Raw genomic sequence first — 20,015 nt, 5'->3', positions numbered from 1 at the left:
ATTATTTATTCCCGCATCCGATCAGAATCCACCTCAAAATCTCCTCTTTCTTCATCCACTGCTTACTATCCACCAGAATTCACTTAAATCCGATAGCCTTTTAAGATATCGTGCAAAAAAACAGATCAACAAATTGACACGGGGGAATACAGTATCTCCCCGTAGTGGTCAATTCCCTGGCGGTAAAAGGGGTTAATGAAGACTATAACTAACCCTTAAGTCTAAAAACCCTCCAAACATGAATAAACGAGCCTGAGGATCACAAAATCAGAAATACATCACCCACCATAAATATGCCCGTGAATCAGAATATAAAAAATACATCGCTCTAACACCTTCAGTCCCAACTCGAATGTATCCTTAATCTATTCTTGCTGCCTTCAGACGATTTACTTCAGCTTTGAGAAACATCAGGTTACTAAAGGGCGAATGGCGCCTTTCTAACTCGTCACTACAAATGGTCTTTCCAAAGCTTAACACACTGCTTGTACTGCAGGTAACAACACAAAATCGTCTGGAGATGGGGAGAATAGTGTTGTCATACGATTGCCGTGTGTGTGTGTGTGTGTGTAGTTCCAATCTAATGACGCGAAGACTCCAACTCATTTATTAACCCCTTCAATTCGATTACTTTTATTTTACTACCATTTCCATTATATTTCCTTCAAACCCTCCACTGAACATCCACAAGACCCACTGACATGTAATAAAAACGCTCACTACTGCCGGTCCACCAGTCCTGAATGAGACGGCACTTGAATGCATTATGGACAGTGAGTATTAAAATGCCAAAGAGGTGACATGAGCAGCAGTGTGGGACTTGGGAGGAGTGCTGAGCCTCAGGGTACACAATCATCTCTATTAACCATATGCCTAGATCTGAACACAATAATAATAATAATAATAACAATAAAATAGTGGTGTAGTAGTAGTTCACACACACACACACACACACCTGAAAGATTGTACTATACAGAAGAGCACTGGAGCAGTCCTTATTTAGTAAACAACATCCCCTTCCACACCAACCTCCCTCAAAACAGCAGCACAATAAATATATAAATAAATAAATACATAAATAAACGGCGTGGTAGCATTCATATTGGAAAGAATGTACCAAAGAACAATAGTAATGTAGCTCTTCCCACGCCCCATCGCCTACATACATAACAGCAACACAATAAATGAACAAAAACACGTATATTCACCCTAGGAGGTACTGTATGTGTGGTAAAAACAATGGTGATGAAGTGGCTGTTTGTACCTACTGATCAGCGTCAACACCCTCCCCTAAACTGGAGAAAAACAAGAACAGCAAATAACAAAAACCATTCACACACTCACCGTGGCCAAGATTACGCCATAAAAACATTTCCATCCATTTGTCTCTGCCCATTAACGATACCATCCTGACATCACTCTCCCTCGAAAAAGTAAATAAAAAATAGCCCAAAAACGTACACATCCAGCTAGAAAAAAAAAAAATCCCATAAAAATATAACAAAAGAATTCCATGTATCTGTCTCCTTAATAACAAACACTTCCCTCAATGACATACTCTCTCCAGTGATAAAAATAAATAAATAAATAACGTACAAATATTCAACGTGGAAAGAATGGACAAAAAAGGACCTCGAAGCATTTGTCCTTACTCAGCAACAACCCCTCCTCCCACAACACACCACACGCTCCCTAAACAATAACAGCAAAAAACAAAAGCACATCTGAGCGTGGCAAAGAATGCAGTACAAAAACTAAGTACTGTGTACATCAAATAAACTCGCTACAGGCATTTGTCCTTCCTCAGTAACAACCTCACCTCCCACGACAATACCCCCCCCCTCTCTCCCTCTCTCTCTCTCACACACACACACACACACACACACACACACACAAATAAAACTGCACGCAATCTTAAAACCATCTCGTCATGTCAGTTCCTACTCAGTTAAAGACACCAGCCTCCCACACACATGACACAAACAACAACAAGCGGCGTAAACACATACTAAGCGCGGCCAAAGAATGCGCCATAAAAACATAAACAAAAGACGATGTTGCGCGTAAGAGGGTGTGCACTTGCTATAACGGGGTCGACCCATCAGCTGGGGACGCAGTATCGGGGTCACGACATCAGCTGTTCTTATTGTTTTGATGATGGAAGACGGAGACGTGTGTTCTGGTGGGAAATTGGAATGAGTGTGTGTGTGTGTGTGTGTGTGTGTGTGTGTGTGTGAGAGAGAGAGAGAGAGAGAGAGAGAGATTCTTTGTAACTAAAATCTCCCTCACACACACACACACACAATGGCGGGCGCAAACTGATTAACATGTCAGAATAAAATTTCACTACACCCCCCTTCTCTCAAAATTATTAGTGTGTAAACTCTAGTAAACATCACTTTGCATCAAGTTCCCCCCTTCTTTCTCAATTTTTAGGATGTAAATACACTTTAGCGTCAGTATACAACCTCTTTCCCCCCAAATCTCTCTCCCTCTCGTCAGTAAACAGCCTCTTCCCTCCCAAATCTCTAAGAATTATTAGGATGCAAACTGATGCAAATGTCATAACAAAATGTCTTCCCCTGCTCTCTCTCTCTCTCGTCACTATACAGCCTCTTCTCTCCCAGATCTCTCTCTTTCAGAATTATTAGGATGCAAATTGATGCAAACGTCATAACAAATATATTCTCTCCCTCTCTCTCAGAATTATTAGGATAAAAATTGATGTAAACGTCATTTTCTCCCTCCTCTCTCTCTCTCTGTGCAGGTTATTGTCCTTTAAACCACATCGCTCCTGCTAACTTGGCCTCTCCCCAAAGTCTCATTAAACAAAATCAAGTAATTTGTTTTCTTCTCCCCACTACTGTGTTGCTTGGGCTAGGAATAAACTTGTGGCCTTGAATTAGGGGAACTAAATGGTGAATCTCTCATCCCTGCCTCGCACATCTCATTTTCCTACCTTCCTTCTCCCGTTCCCAATCCCATTTTTTCCCCTCCCTCTCCATTCCTTTTACACTTTCTCCCGTTGTTCCCTCATTTCATTCACTCCTTCCTCTTCCTCCCACTTACCTCTCCCTCCACCCTCTTTCTTCCTCCTCCTCTTCTTTGCACTTCTTCCTATCTTGTGCACTTTCCTCTTCCTACCTCTCCCTCCTCTCTCTATCTACCTTCTTCACTCTAATTTTTACTTCTTTCTTCTTTGTTTTTACCTTTCATTTCCCTCTCTTGCCTCCTTCCTTTCCTCCTACCGTCCCCCACCCCAATTTACATTTCTTCCTCCTCCTACTCTCCTATTTCACCCACTCTCTTCCCCACTTGCCTCATTTCCCATTTTCCTTCACCCCTTTGTTTAAACTGTCCTCCATCCCCCTTCCCATCCCATTTCACGATGCCTCATCCTTCTACTCTCCCATTTCATTCTCCCTCCCTTCCTCATCTCTCCCCTCCTCCCCATTTCACTCCCCCTCTCTCCCTAGCCCCATTCATTCTCCCTCCCCTCGTCCATTCATTCTCCCTTCCTCCCCCACGTCACTCCATCCCCATCTCTCCCTCCCCCTCTTTCCTCCCTTTCACTCATTCCCTCCCCTTCCCCCCTCCTATGCGCACGTGCTCACCCCCCACCCGGTGTAAAAAGTTTGTTTACATAATATTTCTGTCGCTCTTTGTCTGGCAACACTGTGCAGCCCCGTGACTTGGCAAAATTCAGTGTTTATATATACATTCCACTTTTTTTTTGTTTACTCGCGACCATTTTACCGTATTTATTACTCTGGGTGGTTTATTTAGGTTTATTTATTTATTTTTTCCCAAGAAGTAAATAAGGGTCTGTTTTAATTTACCTTTACTTGTTTATTTTTGTCTACCTTTTTTTTTTTTTTCCCCAAGAAGTAAATAAGGGTCTGTTTTAATTTACTTCTGCTTCTGTTCACTATTTACTTGTCTTTATTGTATTTACTAATCTGTGTGGTTTGGTTATATGTTAATTTTGAGGTACACTAGTATTTACGTGTTTTGTCTGGATCTGAAACAAGACTGTTTTAATTTACCTCTGCTTCTGTTTACTAATAATTGTGGGTCTTTTTACCGTATTAATCACATGAGCAGACTAGTTATTTGTTGATCTGATGCTTATTTCTACTTAAGACTCTGGGTGTTTCTGAAAGATATAGAGGGGTTCCGTTCTTATTTTACTCTTTACGTATGACTTCTTTGCCGCATTTATTTAAATGAGTGGCCTGGCATTTTTACTGGCTTTGATATTTCTATTTACACCTCCTTAACGTCCACCATTAATGGAATTGGAGGTGTTTTTGAAAGGACCAGTTCTTTTTACATTTCCTTGTGGCCTCATTATACATCGTGTTACTGACGAAAATTAGGCCATAAATGTGAGTGAAAGGCAGACTAGAACTGGATCTGTAAGCTGTTTAGACAAGCATGGACATAATGAGAGAGCGTTTTAAGACAAATTAAAGAGCCATGAAACCCACTTTTAAGAAGAGGGTGTGAGGTGAGAGTGCGAAACCTAGACATTTATGCAAACTTTGTCGCTGTTTTAAACGAGCATAATATAAATATCAAATAAGAGGCTAATTAGGCTTAATATACGGCATAAATCGCTACGGAAAAAGTGCTACAATGTCTCCCACCCAACACAGCTCTATGAGTGTGAAAAAGTAGGGTAGATTTTGGGGTGGAAGGTCAGGAATAATATACAGACGGTGAGACAGAGAAAGTGTGGGAAACTTGAAGGAGAAGAAGCAGTAAACCAAGAATAAGGTGGAGGGGCAAAGTAGGGAAGTATATGAGGGAGGATGGCGTGCTGTGGGGGGAAAGGGAGGGGGAGGAAGGTTCTTAAATGAATAAACAGAAATACCTGGCGATATTTCTGTCGTGGCCGCCCTTCACAATACACAGGGAGATATATTTACCTCTTGGCACAATCTTAAGGTTATTTGCACGCCTTAAACCCTTGCGCTACCATGACGCCTGTTGCATCTTTTCTTGGCGCACTGAGAGGATGGGTCTTATCACTTTCCGTTATACGATGTTAATCACCTGTACGATAACTCTAGGTCTCAGTGGGTTATTTCTCAGTTTTATATTCTCTCTCAATATTCGAAGTTTGGTCTACTCAATTACACACACACACACACACGCACGCACGAATGGAGGCGTTTTAACATGGACTGGTAATTATGGTAAATGAATCTGTGAATAATCGAACTGTGAATAATGAAGAACCAGGAGCATTAAAGAATTATCGAAATAGATGAAATATGAATGAAGGTACACATGACGAAGGTAGACCCCCCCTCCCTCTCTCTCTCTCTCATGCCCAACGGGGGAGGATACAAGCAGATATAAACAGAGAGGCATCACTTACGGGAATGCTGTCGTACCACACACACACACACACACACACACACACACACACATAGCACAATAATCAGTGAAAACATAACGTCTATATTCTCTCTCTCTCACACACACACACACGGTCAGGATGCTACTGTATAAATCCCCTCAACTGAAAGAAATCGTCTGAAATAACGAAACACCGCTCGTTATTACACCGTTACCCTTACTACTATATTTTTTCTAAAACCCAAAACCCTACACGTCTCCCTTCAGCTGGATAAAATCGTCTGTGATTAGAAAAAAACAGAGGACAAAAAATGTATCAGTGTACTTAGTTACTGTGTAGGGTAGGAGTGGTGTGTGTGTGTGTGTGTGTGAGTGTGAGAGAGAACCAGCTACTGTGTGTGTGTGTGTGTGAAAGAGAGAGAGAGAACCAACTACTGTGTGTGTGTGTGTGAAAGAGAGAGAGAGAGAACCAGCTACTGTGTGTGTGTGTGTGTGTGTGTGTGAGAGAGAGAGAGAGAGAGAGAGAGAGAGAGAGAGAGACTAGCTAGTAATTTTTAGCCTTCAATTCACAACTAGGTCCTAACACCCGTCACATGGCCATTTAATAGGCATCATTCAATTAGCTTTCAGGGCAGGTGTGGCTATTTATATATCCACTCTATCATTAACCCCTTCAGCTCAACGATTGCTATTATTTATCCTTTACTATTTATTATTTATATTTATTTACCATTTTTATTCTTTTATAACTATCCCATTTTTACACTAACTTGACCTAAAATTTTCTTCACCTTAAATACTGAGTTGTAACACTAGATTATGATGCAAGTCACGAAGAAGTGCTACGTAAGGGATGTAGAGTCACAGCACTGCCTTACTCTGCCACTGAGCTACGTGAAATAAGCAGCAAAAGGACGAAAATCGGGGCTAAGGTAAAATAAAAGGTCACTGTATTTGCTCTCTCTCTCTTGCTACTTTCCGGCGATGTTACTTTTCTTTATTTTTTTTTATTCTTGTTTTCTCCAGGCTTAACCCCTTCAGTACGGTGCCTTTTATGTTCTTACTACCTCCAGACGATTTTATTCAGCTTTGGAATGGCGTCTCGTAGTGAAGGGGTTTTAACATCATCTCTAGTGGTACTCATTTCTATCAGGTATCGCCTTCTGATCAACCCATCCATATTCTAAGATTAAAATTTATTACCTTACGTACCATTATAATTACTTGGTTATTTATTTCTCTAGATTTATTAACACCAGCCAGGCGCACAATATTAAAGCAAGATTCGTTAGCTTTAGTCAGAGGTGTTGTTACCCTGGTCATTCATTTACTTATCCTTACTCATCTTTTAATTAACCCCTCCACTACGAGAACGGTGATGGCGAGGGAAGCCTTCACGTGGTGGCACTGATATAATCGCGCGGCTCTACTGCCTGGATATACAAACGTCCTTCAATTACTTCCCTATCCCCTGACAGGAGGCTGGTGAACTTCAAAAGGGCTACTTACACGTGCACTTCGCCGGGTTCACTTTCAGATGAGCCTACAACAACTGATGCTGCTATTACTACTCCCCCTCCCCCTCCTCCTACTGCCACTACTACCCCTTCACTACCAGACGCCTCTCCAAAGCTTATTAAATCGTCTGATAGTAGCGAGAATAACAAGTCATGGTAAAGCTGCAGTTAATATTACTCAAACATCCACCTCCTTATTTATTGCCTTGCACTGATTTATGCACCACGCTGAGCACGACTGATTTTTTTACCATCTCTATTTGCATCTATAATTATTCTGACCATCACTTATTTATTTATTATTTACCTGACACATCTGAGTTACTACTGATTACTTGTATCGATATTTTGGTCACCTGTTACTTATTATTATTTCAATCTGAAAATTCTAGGACACAATGTTCCTGGCTGAGATTTCGGTCACCATAATTATAATTACTTATCTCTGACATTTCTATTTACAATCTCTGACATTTCTATTTACAATCATAAACGCAGTGTATGAGAATATTGCGTCCTTACTTCTGGGGGGAAGGGGGAGGACTTTGGTGTATCTGCATTCAACTACAGTATATCCGACCGAACTGCCATACCGTCACAGGAGCACAAAAGTGGCGATATATCCCTCCGGCGGGTATCAATCTGGTCTCTCACACAGACACGTATAGTACTGTACAGGGACACCGACTAAGCTTCAAAACTCTACGCACACTGGCAACCACATTTCACTAACGAAGCCTTCGCAGGAGTATGACGGAACCAACCCTCCCACAGGAAAATAATCAGGACCAAGCTCGCAATGTCAACTACAGGACTGCCATTCGTTGCACCTGCAGAAGTTTCGCTAAAAAATGTCTGTCTGGGTTCGAAGTTTTGTTATATACTGTCAACATATATTCATCGTCAATAATATACTCTATGTAGCTGAGGAGGTAGCGAGTATATTGGTTGTGAGAGATGTGTTAATATTAGCAAATGTAGCAACAGTGGTAGTGGTTGTGGTAGCTGTGGTGGTAGATGTAATAGTGGTAGTGGTGGTTGTTGTAATAGTGGAACTGGAGGTGGAGAAGGTGGTGGTGGTGGTTGTAATGGTGATAGTAATAATAAGTGGAGGTGGAGGAGGCGATGGTAGTAGATGTGGTGGTGGTTGTAATGGTGGAGGTGAGGTGGTGGTGGTAGTATTGGTGTAAGTGGAGGTGGAGGAGGTGGTGGTTGTAATAGTGGAGGTGGAGGTGAGAAGGTGGTGGTGGTGGTGAGGGCAGCAGTGTTTACAAACAATGTAGCCAGCACGTGTCGGGGGGGCCATGAACAAAGACTACAACCACTACTACTACCACAACCACCACCGCTACTACTATCGTCACCGTTACCAGTATAATCACCATCATTAGCACCATTAACGCTATCACTATTAGCACTCATCACCATTAGCACTCACCATCATTAGCACCATTAGCGCTATCACCATCATCACTACCCCATCGCCACTGCTATCACCATTTACGTTATCACTGCCATTATTATCCTTATCACCACCATCATCTCTACTATCACAATTAACACTGGCACTACAGGTGATAGGTGGTGGTGCCATCATCCGCTCACTTGATGTAGTTCTACCTACTTCTTCCTTCACCTTTACCATTCTTTTTCTGTCTACCTTCCTCTCTTCCTATTTCTCCAACATTTCCTGTTACTTTTTATTACTGAGCTTTCCTTTTCAGGTGGCTTTACATTGAGCGAAAAGCCTATTGGTTTTCTGTAAGCCAGGAAACCATTTACAACGCTGGGTGGTAACTATATAACTAACCCAAACATGTTCCCTACGCGTCAACACGTGGGTTGGCAGAGGGTTAGTGCCCCTCCCTGTAAAACAACTAAATCAAAGTCAAACAGCCACCCCTAACGAGATTATGGTGTCCGGCTATAGATGGACAGGTAGAGCATTGGTAGACTATCAGTATTTTCACCACCATCAATACCATTATCACTACCACTCGATTATCACCACTCCTTTCACAGCAGCTTACAACTTCCATCAATACCGCGCGCTTTTGTGTGAGTGAGTGTGTGTGTGTGTGTGTGTGTGTGTGTGTGTGTGAGAGAGAGAGAGAGAGAGAGAGAGAGAGAGAGAGAGAGAGAGAGAGAGAGAGAGAGAGAGAGAGAGAGTCCTTCGTTCAAGGGTTGTAGCCGCTTTTTTTAGTGACGGTTTGGAATTGTAAAAGTGTTAATGGTATGTGAGTGGTAGTGATACTGGTTGTCAGCATGGTAGCCGTGGCAGGAAAGGTGATGTTCTGTGTGGTAGTTCGCTTGGTATGTGTGGCAGTGGTGACAAATGGTAGGTATGTGTATGGTAGTTATGGTACGTATTACAAGTATGGTAAGTACAGAATATCAGAAAGTGAGCTGTGTGTGAAGTGTGGTATTGTGTGGTGAGGTAGGTGTGGTGTGGTAGGTAGCTTGTGTGGTGGTTGTGGTTGGTATGGCAGGTGTGGTATGTGGCAGCTGTAGAAGGGTCAGGTGTGGTATGTGGTATTTATGGAGTGATGTGGTAGGGCTGGAGGAACACAGTAGGACATGTGGTGGTAAGGTGTGGTATTTGTGGTAGTGACAGGAATCTCACACCACAGAACAGGTTGTGGTGGTGGCAGTCTGTCCATCAATGTCACAAGAGGAGGTGGGAGGAGAGACGGAGAGGAGGGAGGGGGAGAGAGAAGGGATGGGTGAGGTAGAAAGGGGAGGAGGATAAAAAGAGAGAGGAGAGGGACAGAAGGCAGGGAGAGTGAAACAGGGTGGAAGGAGAAGGCAGATGAGGAATAAAGAGGGTGTGATGGAGAGGGAAAGAGAAAGCAGGTAAAGAAGTTAGATGGTGCTGACAGACAGATAAAAGATTGATAATTCTCACTTTCTCTCTCCCTCAGCACAGCGCTAATAATGTTTTTGTGTCGCATGGAGTATTGTGATTGCATTCAGACTGCTCAATTTCCCCTCCTCGAGCCAAATGGTTTCCTGTAAGCCAAGAAACCATTTACAACGCTGGGTGGTAACCATATAACCAAACCATACGTGCCCCCTAAGTGTCAAGTGGGTTGGTGGAGGGTTAGTGCCCCTCCCCGTAAAACAAATAACTCAAAGTCAAATGGCCACCCCTTACGGGATTATGGCGTCTGGCAATAGATAGATAGATAGATAGATGGTCTTCATATTGATTTTCTTTCCCACAATCTTTCTTTTCATTTTCTTCCCTTAACCTACTTATAATTTCTACCCTTCTCACCCCTCCTTCTCCTACCATCCCACGCCCTCTATTCCCTACCCCTCTCCTCCTTCCCATATCACCCTCCCCCTACTAACACCACGCCCCTTATCTTTTCCCCACTCCTCTCCCCCACCTCCTACCACCACTCCACGCCCCCCTCCCTCACCCTCCCAGCCTAGAAACAACGAACACGGCAGAAAATAATAACGCTTCCAAAAAATCCCGCTGTTTATTTACGTCTGGCCAGCTGGACCCGCCACGCCACGCCCCCCGCCCTAGACTCAGCCAATCAGAGAGAAGCCGTCCCGATACCTTTATGTGACCTGACCAATAGGGTTCCGTCGCTCTTGCAATAGCCCATAGTCAGTAAGTCGGTGTATGTTAAGAAAACGGTGATGATGATGATGATAATAAATAATACAATAATGATAATAAATAACTTCACACACATAACTAAACAATGCAGCCACACTACAGCACCTGACTCTATGAAACTTACGAGGAAATGGAAACAATATCAATGCTGGCCCTTCAAAATGTCCATAACAATAGCATAGTTAGCCCCAACACGGGTTAGCTGTAAGGTGACGCTTAAAGTCGCTAGGAAACGCTTTCCCCCTTTAACCGCCTCCATCCTCCGCCTCCTCTCCCTGGAAAAAAGGTGCACCATGTCCCACTCCTTGTGTATGCTATGGAGTGGGAAAAAAACAACAACTGGTGCGGTCTGAACGACCCCCCCCCCCAATCTCTCTCCCTCTCTAGTGTTGAAAAAGACATCCCCTGTGGTGGCCCCTAAACGCGCAATCGGTCTCTCTCTCTCTCTCTCTCTCTCTCTCATTTAACATTTTATGAGCCCCCCACTCAATCTCTATCATTTTAACACTTTATGAGGCTGACTCCTGGCCACTGCGATACGTCCGTCACTCCCTGTCCCTCTTCTGAACAAAACCAGCCGTCGGGAGAAAGAGTAAAACGTAAAAACCCCGCTGAGTCAGGTGCAAGGTTAGTCTCATTTTAATCAGCAATTTATGTGGCTGTCTGGCTACCAGGTGTGATACGTCCGTCAATGTGTCTCTTTCTGTAATTAGTCTTGTATCAGCGAACACTTAACACTTTGAACCTCACAATTTCGCTCCCATGAATAAAATCGCTGCCGTAAATAAAACTGTGTTGGTGCGACTAACACTGTAACGCCGCAAGCCTAACCCTTACTAAATGGTACATATCTATTTATTACGAGCAGAGACTCACATCTCGAAGTTCATGTATAGTTCTAAGTACTACATAATAATAATAATAATAATAATATACTAAGAACAGCAGTAATAATGATAATAAATAAATAATAATAATAAAAACACAAACCAGTAATAATAACAATAATAATAACAATAAAGTATGAAGAATATATCACAGGCGTATAAGATGATATAACAAAACAACAAATACGTACTGAAACAAACAAACCAGATCCCAGCTACTTAATAAACACAGGCACCAGATAGATAGACAGACGAAGAACCGATTACCGAAACCAGTAGGTAGACAGATAGAAGGAGACAGACAAAGAGATTCTGGAGAGAGAGACCGACAAACGCAGAGGCAGGGGTAGACAGACAAGCAAATTAATCCCTTCAGTGCGATGACGTCTTAAACCCAACCTACTCCCTCTCAATAAACCCAACCTACTCCCTCAATAAACCCAACCCACTCCCTCTCAATAAACCCAACCTACTCCCTCAATAAACCCAACCCACTCCCTCTCAATAAACCCAACCTACTCCCTCAATAAACCCAACCTACTCCCTCAATAAACCCAACCTACTCCCTCAATAAACCCAACCTACTCCCTCAATAAACCCAACCCACTCCCTCTCAATAAACCCAATCTACTCCCTCTCACTAAACCCAACCTACTCCCTCTCAGTAAGTGATGAAGAAAATCGTATAGTGATAAGCAACAGTAAAACAGAGAATGACGTCATGGTACTAAATGGGTGTGAATGTGGCAGAGGTTCAGTCATAGCACAGCCAGAAGTATTTTTTGTTCAGGTCCAAGACAGCAAAATAATAGTTAGATGTCTGAAGCACAAGATAAAATAAATCAATAGTACATGTTCCAAGCGCAAGACAAACAAAACAATAAAAGTTAGATGTTTGAGGCACTGCAAGACAATCAGGAAGACAATTCAAAGCACAGTAACAAAACAATTCATAAAGGCGAGATTTTTTAAGTGTAAGACATCAAGACAACGATTAAAAGTGAAACTGAAGCACAAGACAACAAAAACAAGTTTGTTTTTTTTTCTCAGGCACCATAATAGTAAAAGTATTTCCTTCAGGCACAAGACTGTAGAAAAAAGAAAGTTATTATTTTTTTGGTTAGGCACAAGACAGTAAAAAAAAAAAATAATAATAATAGTAATAAAAGACATCAACTTACAGGCTTTCAGACAGGCAAGGTTAAAACATCCATTACTGTTTAGTGCACAAAAAAAAAGTCAGACAACAAAAGCACTAGTAACCAAACAAACAATTAAAAAAAAAATCGTGTGTAAAGTTAAAAAAGAAAAAAAAAACAGGCATGGGTGGTGACAGAGGGAAAACTATCCAAAACAAATAAAAATGCTCAGGGAGAAAAATGCAAAACAGAGAAAAAAATCTTTAAAAATTTTGGGTACTCTGTTTAAAGTGAAAAAATCTAACGCACTGGATTTTGGGCGTTTGGGCGTGGTGGATGCGGGCGTAGTGGCCGTGGAGAGGGAGAAGAGGGTGTTTATGACAGCAGAATTGTCTCTCCTCCCTCCCCCTCCCCCTCCGGATCTTCCTCCCCTGGACCTCCTCCCCTGTGACTTGCCTTGGCTGGAGGAAGACGAGGAGCTGGTGGACTGTGCGGCCGAGCGATCTGTAAAGGGATGGAGGAACGAAGGAAAGAAGGTATGAGAGACGGAGGGAAGGAGGTATGAGAGATGTAGGGAAGGAGGTATGGGAGATGAAGAGAAGCAGATACGAAAGAAGGAGGTATAAGAGAAAGAGGGAAGGAGGTATGAGAGATGGAGGGAAGGAGGAAGGAGTGACAGCATAGGGAGGAATGAAAGAATATACAAGTTAACAAGCAGACTGGCATAGATACACAGATATAAATTGTAAATATAATACACAGTGGTGCTTACGGAAAGATGGAGGTTAGCAGGTGTGAGTGAAAGAGCAGAGGGATGGAAGAAAGAATATACAGACAGATAATCAGATAGAAAGAAAGATATAGATACACAAACGCCACAGCCCTTTCTTCATACCTAACCTTCTACTATATATCCATGCATCTACCCATCAACTGCATCTACCCACAGCCCCTTTCTTCAAACCTAACCTTCTATTACATATCCGTCCATCACCCATCCATTTATCCACCCACCCATCCACCTATTCATCCACCCACCCAGCCACACATCCATCCATCTATCCACCCATTCATCTATCTACCCACTATCCTTCCTCACCTTTACACTGTGGGTTCCTGTCCTGCGTGATGGTGTCCGGGATAGGTTTGCCGTCTAGCCTCGAACACCAGCAGTACGAAGTGAAGTTGTGGCACTGGACGGGGGAATAGGAGCCGTCCTCAAGACACGTGGGGACGTAAACACTCTCCCCGTTGGCTACCAGTTCTTGCTTGGCCCTCCGCTCGTCCAGACACATTTCGGCGACTGCGGATGGAGGATAAGGGTTAAATACGAGGGATGGATAGATACGAAGATGGAAGGGGACGAAGACAAAACTAGATACAAATATTGGAGACAGATATTAGAGATGGAGAGGTAAAAAGATAGAGCATTAGGTAGGTTTATGAAAGAGAGATGGATGGCTGATGGAATGGACAGACTGCTGGAGAGAACTGGATGACTGATAGATGGAAGGAATGGATGGGTAGATAGATGGAATGGGAGAAATTGTCCGACAGATCGACGAGATAAAGGGAAAGAGGACCGAGGGATAGATGGAACGGATAGGATTGAAATAGACTGAGGGGATGGCGGAAGAAGCTTGGGGAAGGACAGAGGGATGGGACAGGGGATAGAAGTGACTGATGGATTTGACTGATGAACAGATGGTGAGACATTTGATGGAGAGATGGATGAAGGTTTTGGTAAGAAATGAGAGAGAGAGAGAGAGAGAGAGAGAGAGAGAGAGAGAGAGAGAGAGAGAGAGAGAGAAGGGTAAGGTATGGTAAGGGCTTGGAGCAAATAGGGAAGGGAAAATAAATAAGCAAATAAATAAATAAATAAAAAATACCCAACTACCTCAAAACGGGAAGAGAATGATGGAAGATGACAACAGGAATAGAATACGGATAGACAGACAGAAAAGTATAGAACAAATAGATAGAGGGAGAGGCACGATGAGGACTGGGAGCAAATAGGAGTAACTAAATAAAAAATAGACAGCAGCCAAAAAAGGGGTATGGGTGTTTGTTCCTGCACTCTCGTATACTTTTATCAGGTGGAGAGGGAGAGAGAGGGAGGAAAGATGGAGGGATGGAGGAAAGACTGAGACGCAGAGATGGGAAGAGAGAGAAAAGATGGAGGGATGGAAGGAAGACTGAGACGGAGAGATGGAAGAGAGAGGAAAGATGGAGGAAAGACTGAAAGATATGAAGAAATGAGAGAGAAAAACAAAGATTAGGGGATGAAGGAAAGACTGAGATATGGAGGAAATACTGAGATGGAAGAAAGATGAGATGAAGAAGAGAAGGAATGAGTAAAACAGAGGGAAGATGGAGGAATGGGTGTGGTGGGATGGAGGAAAATGAACAGACACAGGAAAGATGACGGGATGGAGAAAAGACAGAGATAACAGAGAGATGATGGTGGAAAGACAGGGAAGCAAAATGGATGGACAAGATGGAGGCATGAAGGAAACAGGAGAAAAGATAAAAGGATGGAAGAAAGAGGAAAGAATGAAGATACAAAAATTAAAGAAAAAAAAATAGATGTGGAGGGAAAACAAGGTGAAAGACAACAGGAATACAGAGATGGAAAAAACGGAGGAGAAATGGTGCAGAGAAAGGAACGATAATGGAGTAAAATAAATGAGGAGGAGGAAGTGGAGGGAAATGTAGGTAAGTTTGAAGGTAAATCGATGGTGAGTGAGGGGGAATTCCCACATCACTCACCTGTATACACAAACACACACGTCAAACAGTGTGGGTCTGGAACACACCTCACACATATACACACAGAGCAAACACACACACACACATTCCCACAAGCCAACATACAAACATGACAGTGAAATGCAATACTTCTTAAGTTACTTGCATGTTATACAACAGTTCCCCCCTCTCCATGTCCTCTATCACCTTCCACCTCTCCCTACTGCCCCTCCTCCCCTATTTTTATCCTTACCCACCCATCCCTCGCCCCCTTCATTTTTCTCCCTGCCTGCCTCCCCTTCCAAGTCCCATAAATTATTATCCCTTGTTCTCTCCCCTCCCTCTTCCCCAACATTTTCATCTTCTCCCTTTCCCTTTGCCCTCTACCAATATCTGTTTTCATTCCCTCATATCTCTTCCTCTCCTTTGCTATTCTCTAATCCCTTCCCTCTCCCTCCACCTCTTCCATTCCCTTTCTTCCCATCATTTATTATCATCCCCTCTCTCCTCCTACCCCCTTTCTACCTTCCCTATTCATCGCCATCCTCATTCTCCTTTCATTAATACTCTTTACTACACCCCCTCCCCATCTCTCACTTCCCTTCCCCACTCCTCTCTTCACCTCTCCACTCCCATCCCTTCGCCACATTTTCCTCCCTCTCTGTTTCTCCATCTTATTTTTCTTTCACTCTCCTCTCTTCCTCATCTTCTCTCCCTTCCCTTCCCATTCCTATTCCCTCCCTTCTCCCTCCAGTTTCTTTCTCTCTCCCCTTCCGCTCCCCACCTCTCCCGTCCTCCTCTCTTGTCTTCTCGCCCCCCTCGTCATCCTTTATATCCTGCTCTCTATCCGTCCCCTCCTCGTACCTTTCTATCTTCCCTCCCACTCCTTTTCCCCACTCTCTTCTCTCCCTTTCCAACCTCTCTTATTTTCTCTCCTACATAGTTAACCCCTTCCTCTTCTCCTTATCCGTCCTTCCTCCCTCCTTCCTCATTATCTCACTCCCTTCCACTTCATTTTTTTATCCTTTCCTTACTCACCTCTCTCTCTCTTTTCTTCCTCTCCTCTCCCATGTCCCTCTTCCTCACCAGTCCGCCTCTCCTCCTTCACCTTTAATGCCGACCTCTCTTCAGTGCTCTCCCTCTCTCTTTTTTTTTTATTCTCTCTTTATCTCTCCTCTTTTGTTACTCTTTTCCCCTTTCTCTCCTCTTTTATTGCTCTCTTCCCCTCTCTCCTCTTTTATTACTCTCTCTTCCCCTCTCTCCTCTTTTATTACTCTCTCTTCCTCCCTCTTCTCTTTGATTACTCTCTCTTCCCCTCTTTCCTCTTTTATTACCCTCTCTCCTCTTCTTTTACTCTCTTCCCTCTCTCCTCTTGTATTACTCTCTCTTCCCCTCTCTCCTCTTTTTTTACTCTCTCCCCTCCCTCCTCTTTTATTACCCTCTCTTCCCCTCTCTCCTCTTTTATTACTCTCTTCCCCTTTCTCCTCTTTTTTTACTTTCTCCTTCCCCGCCTTCTCCTCCTTTTGATATCACCGGACGATTTTATTGAGCGTGAGACCCCAATCACTGACAGGGGGTTATAAGCCATTTCCCTTCAGCCCTTGACTAACAGATCTGCACCTCAGCTGAAGAAAATCGTCTGAGGGCTACAAGAATTTAAAAAAAAGGGGAAGGTTAGCTCAGGGCAGGGGTTAACTCCTCTTCCTCTCCCCTCCCCAACTCCACCTACCTCTTCCCTCATCCTCCCTCCCTTTCCCCTCCCCTTTCAACATCTCTACCCTCATTTCACCCCCTCCCTCTCTTCTTCATCCTTCCCTCACCCTAACCCCCCATCTCTCCCCTCTCCCATTGTCCTCCTTCCTTCTCCCCTCACTCTCCCTACTCCTTGCCTCCCCATCTTCCTCCACCCTCCCCGCCTTCACCTTTCCCATGCGGCTCAGGTTGTGTGTAACTTGATGTGGGAGCAGGTTCCCCGCCTCCCCCGTCCTTCACTTTTACCTCCCCTTCAGTCCACCCTCTCCCTTTCGCTCCACGCTTTCATATCTCCCACCCCAGGAAATCACTTAAATAATACTGATGGCGCTGCTGCTGTGTTTGTGTGTGTTTTTCTTGTGTGCATAGGGGATGGGTGGTGGATAGGATGAATAAACATGGATAGCCTTCTGTTAGCTGGTAGTCTGGGTATAGCTAGGAATTTCACATAAGTCGTTATGATGTAAGTAAAAAAAAAATAATGGGAGGAGGTTGAGAAAGAAGAAGAGAAGGAGAAGAAACAAAATACTAATTACAATGGTGAACCTAAAACATACTGCGACGACAATCATAATTCAAAAACTGTGCAGTAGATAATAATAATAATAATAATAGTAATAATAATAATAATAATAATAATAATAATAAAATCCTGTCGAGACTCACGCGTGCACTCCCCGCGATGCTTGAGTTTGACCTTGACCCTCTTGCACACGTGTCGGTGGAGGTCACAGAGGCTGGTGTAGGTCTGGCCATTGGTGCCGCAGACGGGGTCACGGCGCCTCTCCCGACACTCCTCACGGCAGTCCACCTCGCCCATCAGCTCTTCTCGCTGGGTGGGAGGGGAATGGTGGGTTAGTTGAGGTGCAGCAGACGGAGGTAATGCTGTGTTAAGGTTACACTACACACACACACACACACACACACACACACACATATATATATATATATATATATATATATATATATATATATATATAACAGTATATGAAATAATTTTGAAAAAAAAAAAAAAAAAAAATCATGAAATGCAACAGCAACAGCACATACCGAAAAAAATGCACACTTGATAAACACAATACAATCACAATGCACACTGCATAAAAAAAAAAATAATGATAATAATACCGACATTCTTAACAGAGAAACAATACATCCATTACAATGACAAACCAATCCTAAAAACACAACTGAAATCGCAAAAAGGAAAATCAGAAGTGCAAAGATCGTACTTTAAATTTGGAGACTTCTTAACACGTCTTCCTTACCGATTTATTGATGCAAACTATATATATATATATATATATATATATATATATATATATATATATATATATATATATATATTTATATATATATGTAAAACAAGAGACTGGTAAGGTGTAATCCGCAAAATAAATCGCACAAGAGGTGCCACGAAGCCTATGAATCTAAGTATCACTGCAAAATAATCTCTGAACCCCTCCACTACGATGACGTTTTCATTATCGCTCCTGTTGCCTCCAGATGATTTTATTCAGATGAAGAGAGACTTTTTGAACTAGGTATTTTATATACACCGCTTTTAGTAGTATTATTACCGGTATTATTATTATTATTATTATTATTATTATTACTACTACTACTACTACTACTATTATTATTTCTTCCGTTCGGTATGAAAACTCTCCGCCTTATGATGAATAAAATCAGAAAATGCGTCACCGGGTTCAAGGAGTTACATTTCGGACAGACGATTTCCTTAAGTGGATCAACCCGTGCAACACAATTCTACACCACACACACACGACTACAGCACACAGAGTACTCGCATATACCACACACAACTACACACCCCACCACCGGACTACACACACTGCATACCACACTAAGCTACAGGGCTACCCAGTACACACACACACACACGCTCCGGGACTACACATACCGGACTACAAGGCAACCCAAACACAGACATGCCCTAGGACAAAACACACCACGCTTGGCTACAGGGAAACACACACATACCCCTAAGACTACACAGGGCACACTACTGTAGGCTACATGGTCTAGGCTACTCACAGTCTGCTGGAAGTGAGTGTGTAGCAGTTGTCTGGAGCGGCTTTGGACACCGTCATCCTACACACAAAAGCAGGCTACATTAGTTACATACAGGGCAACACTAGGGAAGGAAAGGGCTACACGGGACAGGACTAGGCTACAGAAAGGGGCTACGTGTACAGACAGGACTACAGAAAGAGATTAAGTGTAGGGGGCTGGGCTATAGAAGGGGGCTTAATGGACACGAAAGGACTATAGGAAAGGAAGGAATAATGGCACTGTGGGAGTAGAGGGAAAATAAAGGCCAGCAGAAACACGGATATATCTAGAAGAGAGGTAGGACAGAAGCACAAAAGAGGAGTAAGGAGAGAAAGACTGGAAACAAAAAAGCCCCTTTTAGTCGCTTCTTGTGACAAGCAGAGATCCTCCACAGGAGATGATTACAGGAAAAGACACACCGGTAGGTTACAGAGTACAGAACACAGTAACATGTATACCTTAACTTGTACTAATCAGGTATATGGACGAAAAGTGACAAAACTAACACCAACAGGACATGTAGAAGTACTAATTGCAACAGTACATTCCTAAGTACCAACAGTAGGAGTATATTATCATAGTACTACCACTACAGCTGGTAATCTCATCGCTCCCTAGAACCTCTTCTTTAGTGATCTGTTTTTGAATATGGCTGGTTAACATCTTTTTGTACGTTATTTATGCATAGTAAGACGATAATGGAAGGATTTAGCCTATGTACTGTAACAAACAATCGCTCAGGAAAAGGTGTTAGGGAGCTTCTTTACCAGAGAATGCGGGTCTATGAGTATACTGTACATCCAGATACAAAAAGAAGTACATATCAAAGTACTAAATGCAAGAGTAATCACAGTCTACTGGTCTAAATATGTAAACTATACTGTACTTGACAAAC

General features: G+C 42.9%; 2 protein-coding genes across 2 annotated transcripts in view; both read right to left on the bottom strand.

Annotated features, from left to right (window-relative positions):
- Positions 1-20,015, bottom strand: part of LOC145416778 (dnaJ homolog subfamily C member 9) — a 412,599-nt gene that overhangs the window by 156,119 nt on the left and 236,465 nt on the right. The gene's annotated exons all lie outside the window — the stretch shown is intronic.
- Positions 1-20,015, bottom strand: part of magu (SPARC related modular calcium binding-like protein magu) — a 146,675-nt gene that overhangs the window by 56,719 nt on the left and 69,941 nt on the right. The window contains exons 2-5 of the mRNA XM_080285676.1: positions 19,103-19,159; positions 17,711-17,876; positions 13,644-13,847; positions 12,997-13,048 (exon numbers count right to left, since the gene is read on the bottom strand). Coding sequence (XP_080141802.1) covers positions 12,997-13,048; positions 13,644-13,847; positions 17,711-17,876; positions 19,103-19,159 — 479 coding nt within the window. The remainder of the gene's footprint in view (positions 1-12,996; positions 13,049-13,643; positions 13,848-17,710; positions 17,877-19,102; positions 19,160-20,015) is intronic.

This window comes from Coenobita brevimanus, chromosome 107 (assembly GCF_032717465.1).
Source record: "Coenobita brevimanus isolate Jiangsu-jjx chromosome 107, ASM3271746v2, whole genome shotgun sequence".
NCBI lineage: Eukaryota > Metazoa > Arthropoda > Malacostraca > Decapoda > Coenobitidae > Coenobita > Coenobita brevimanus.
The sequence above is the reverse complement of the archived record's forward strand: the minus strand, read 5'-3'. Positions and strand labels throughout refer to the sequence as shown.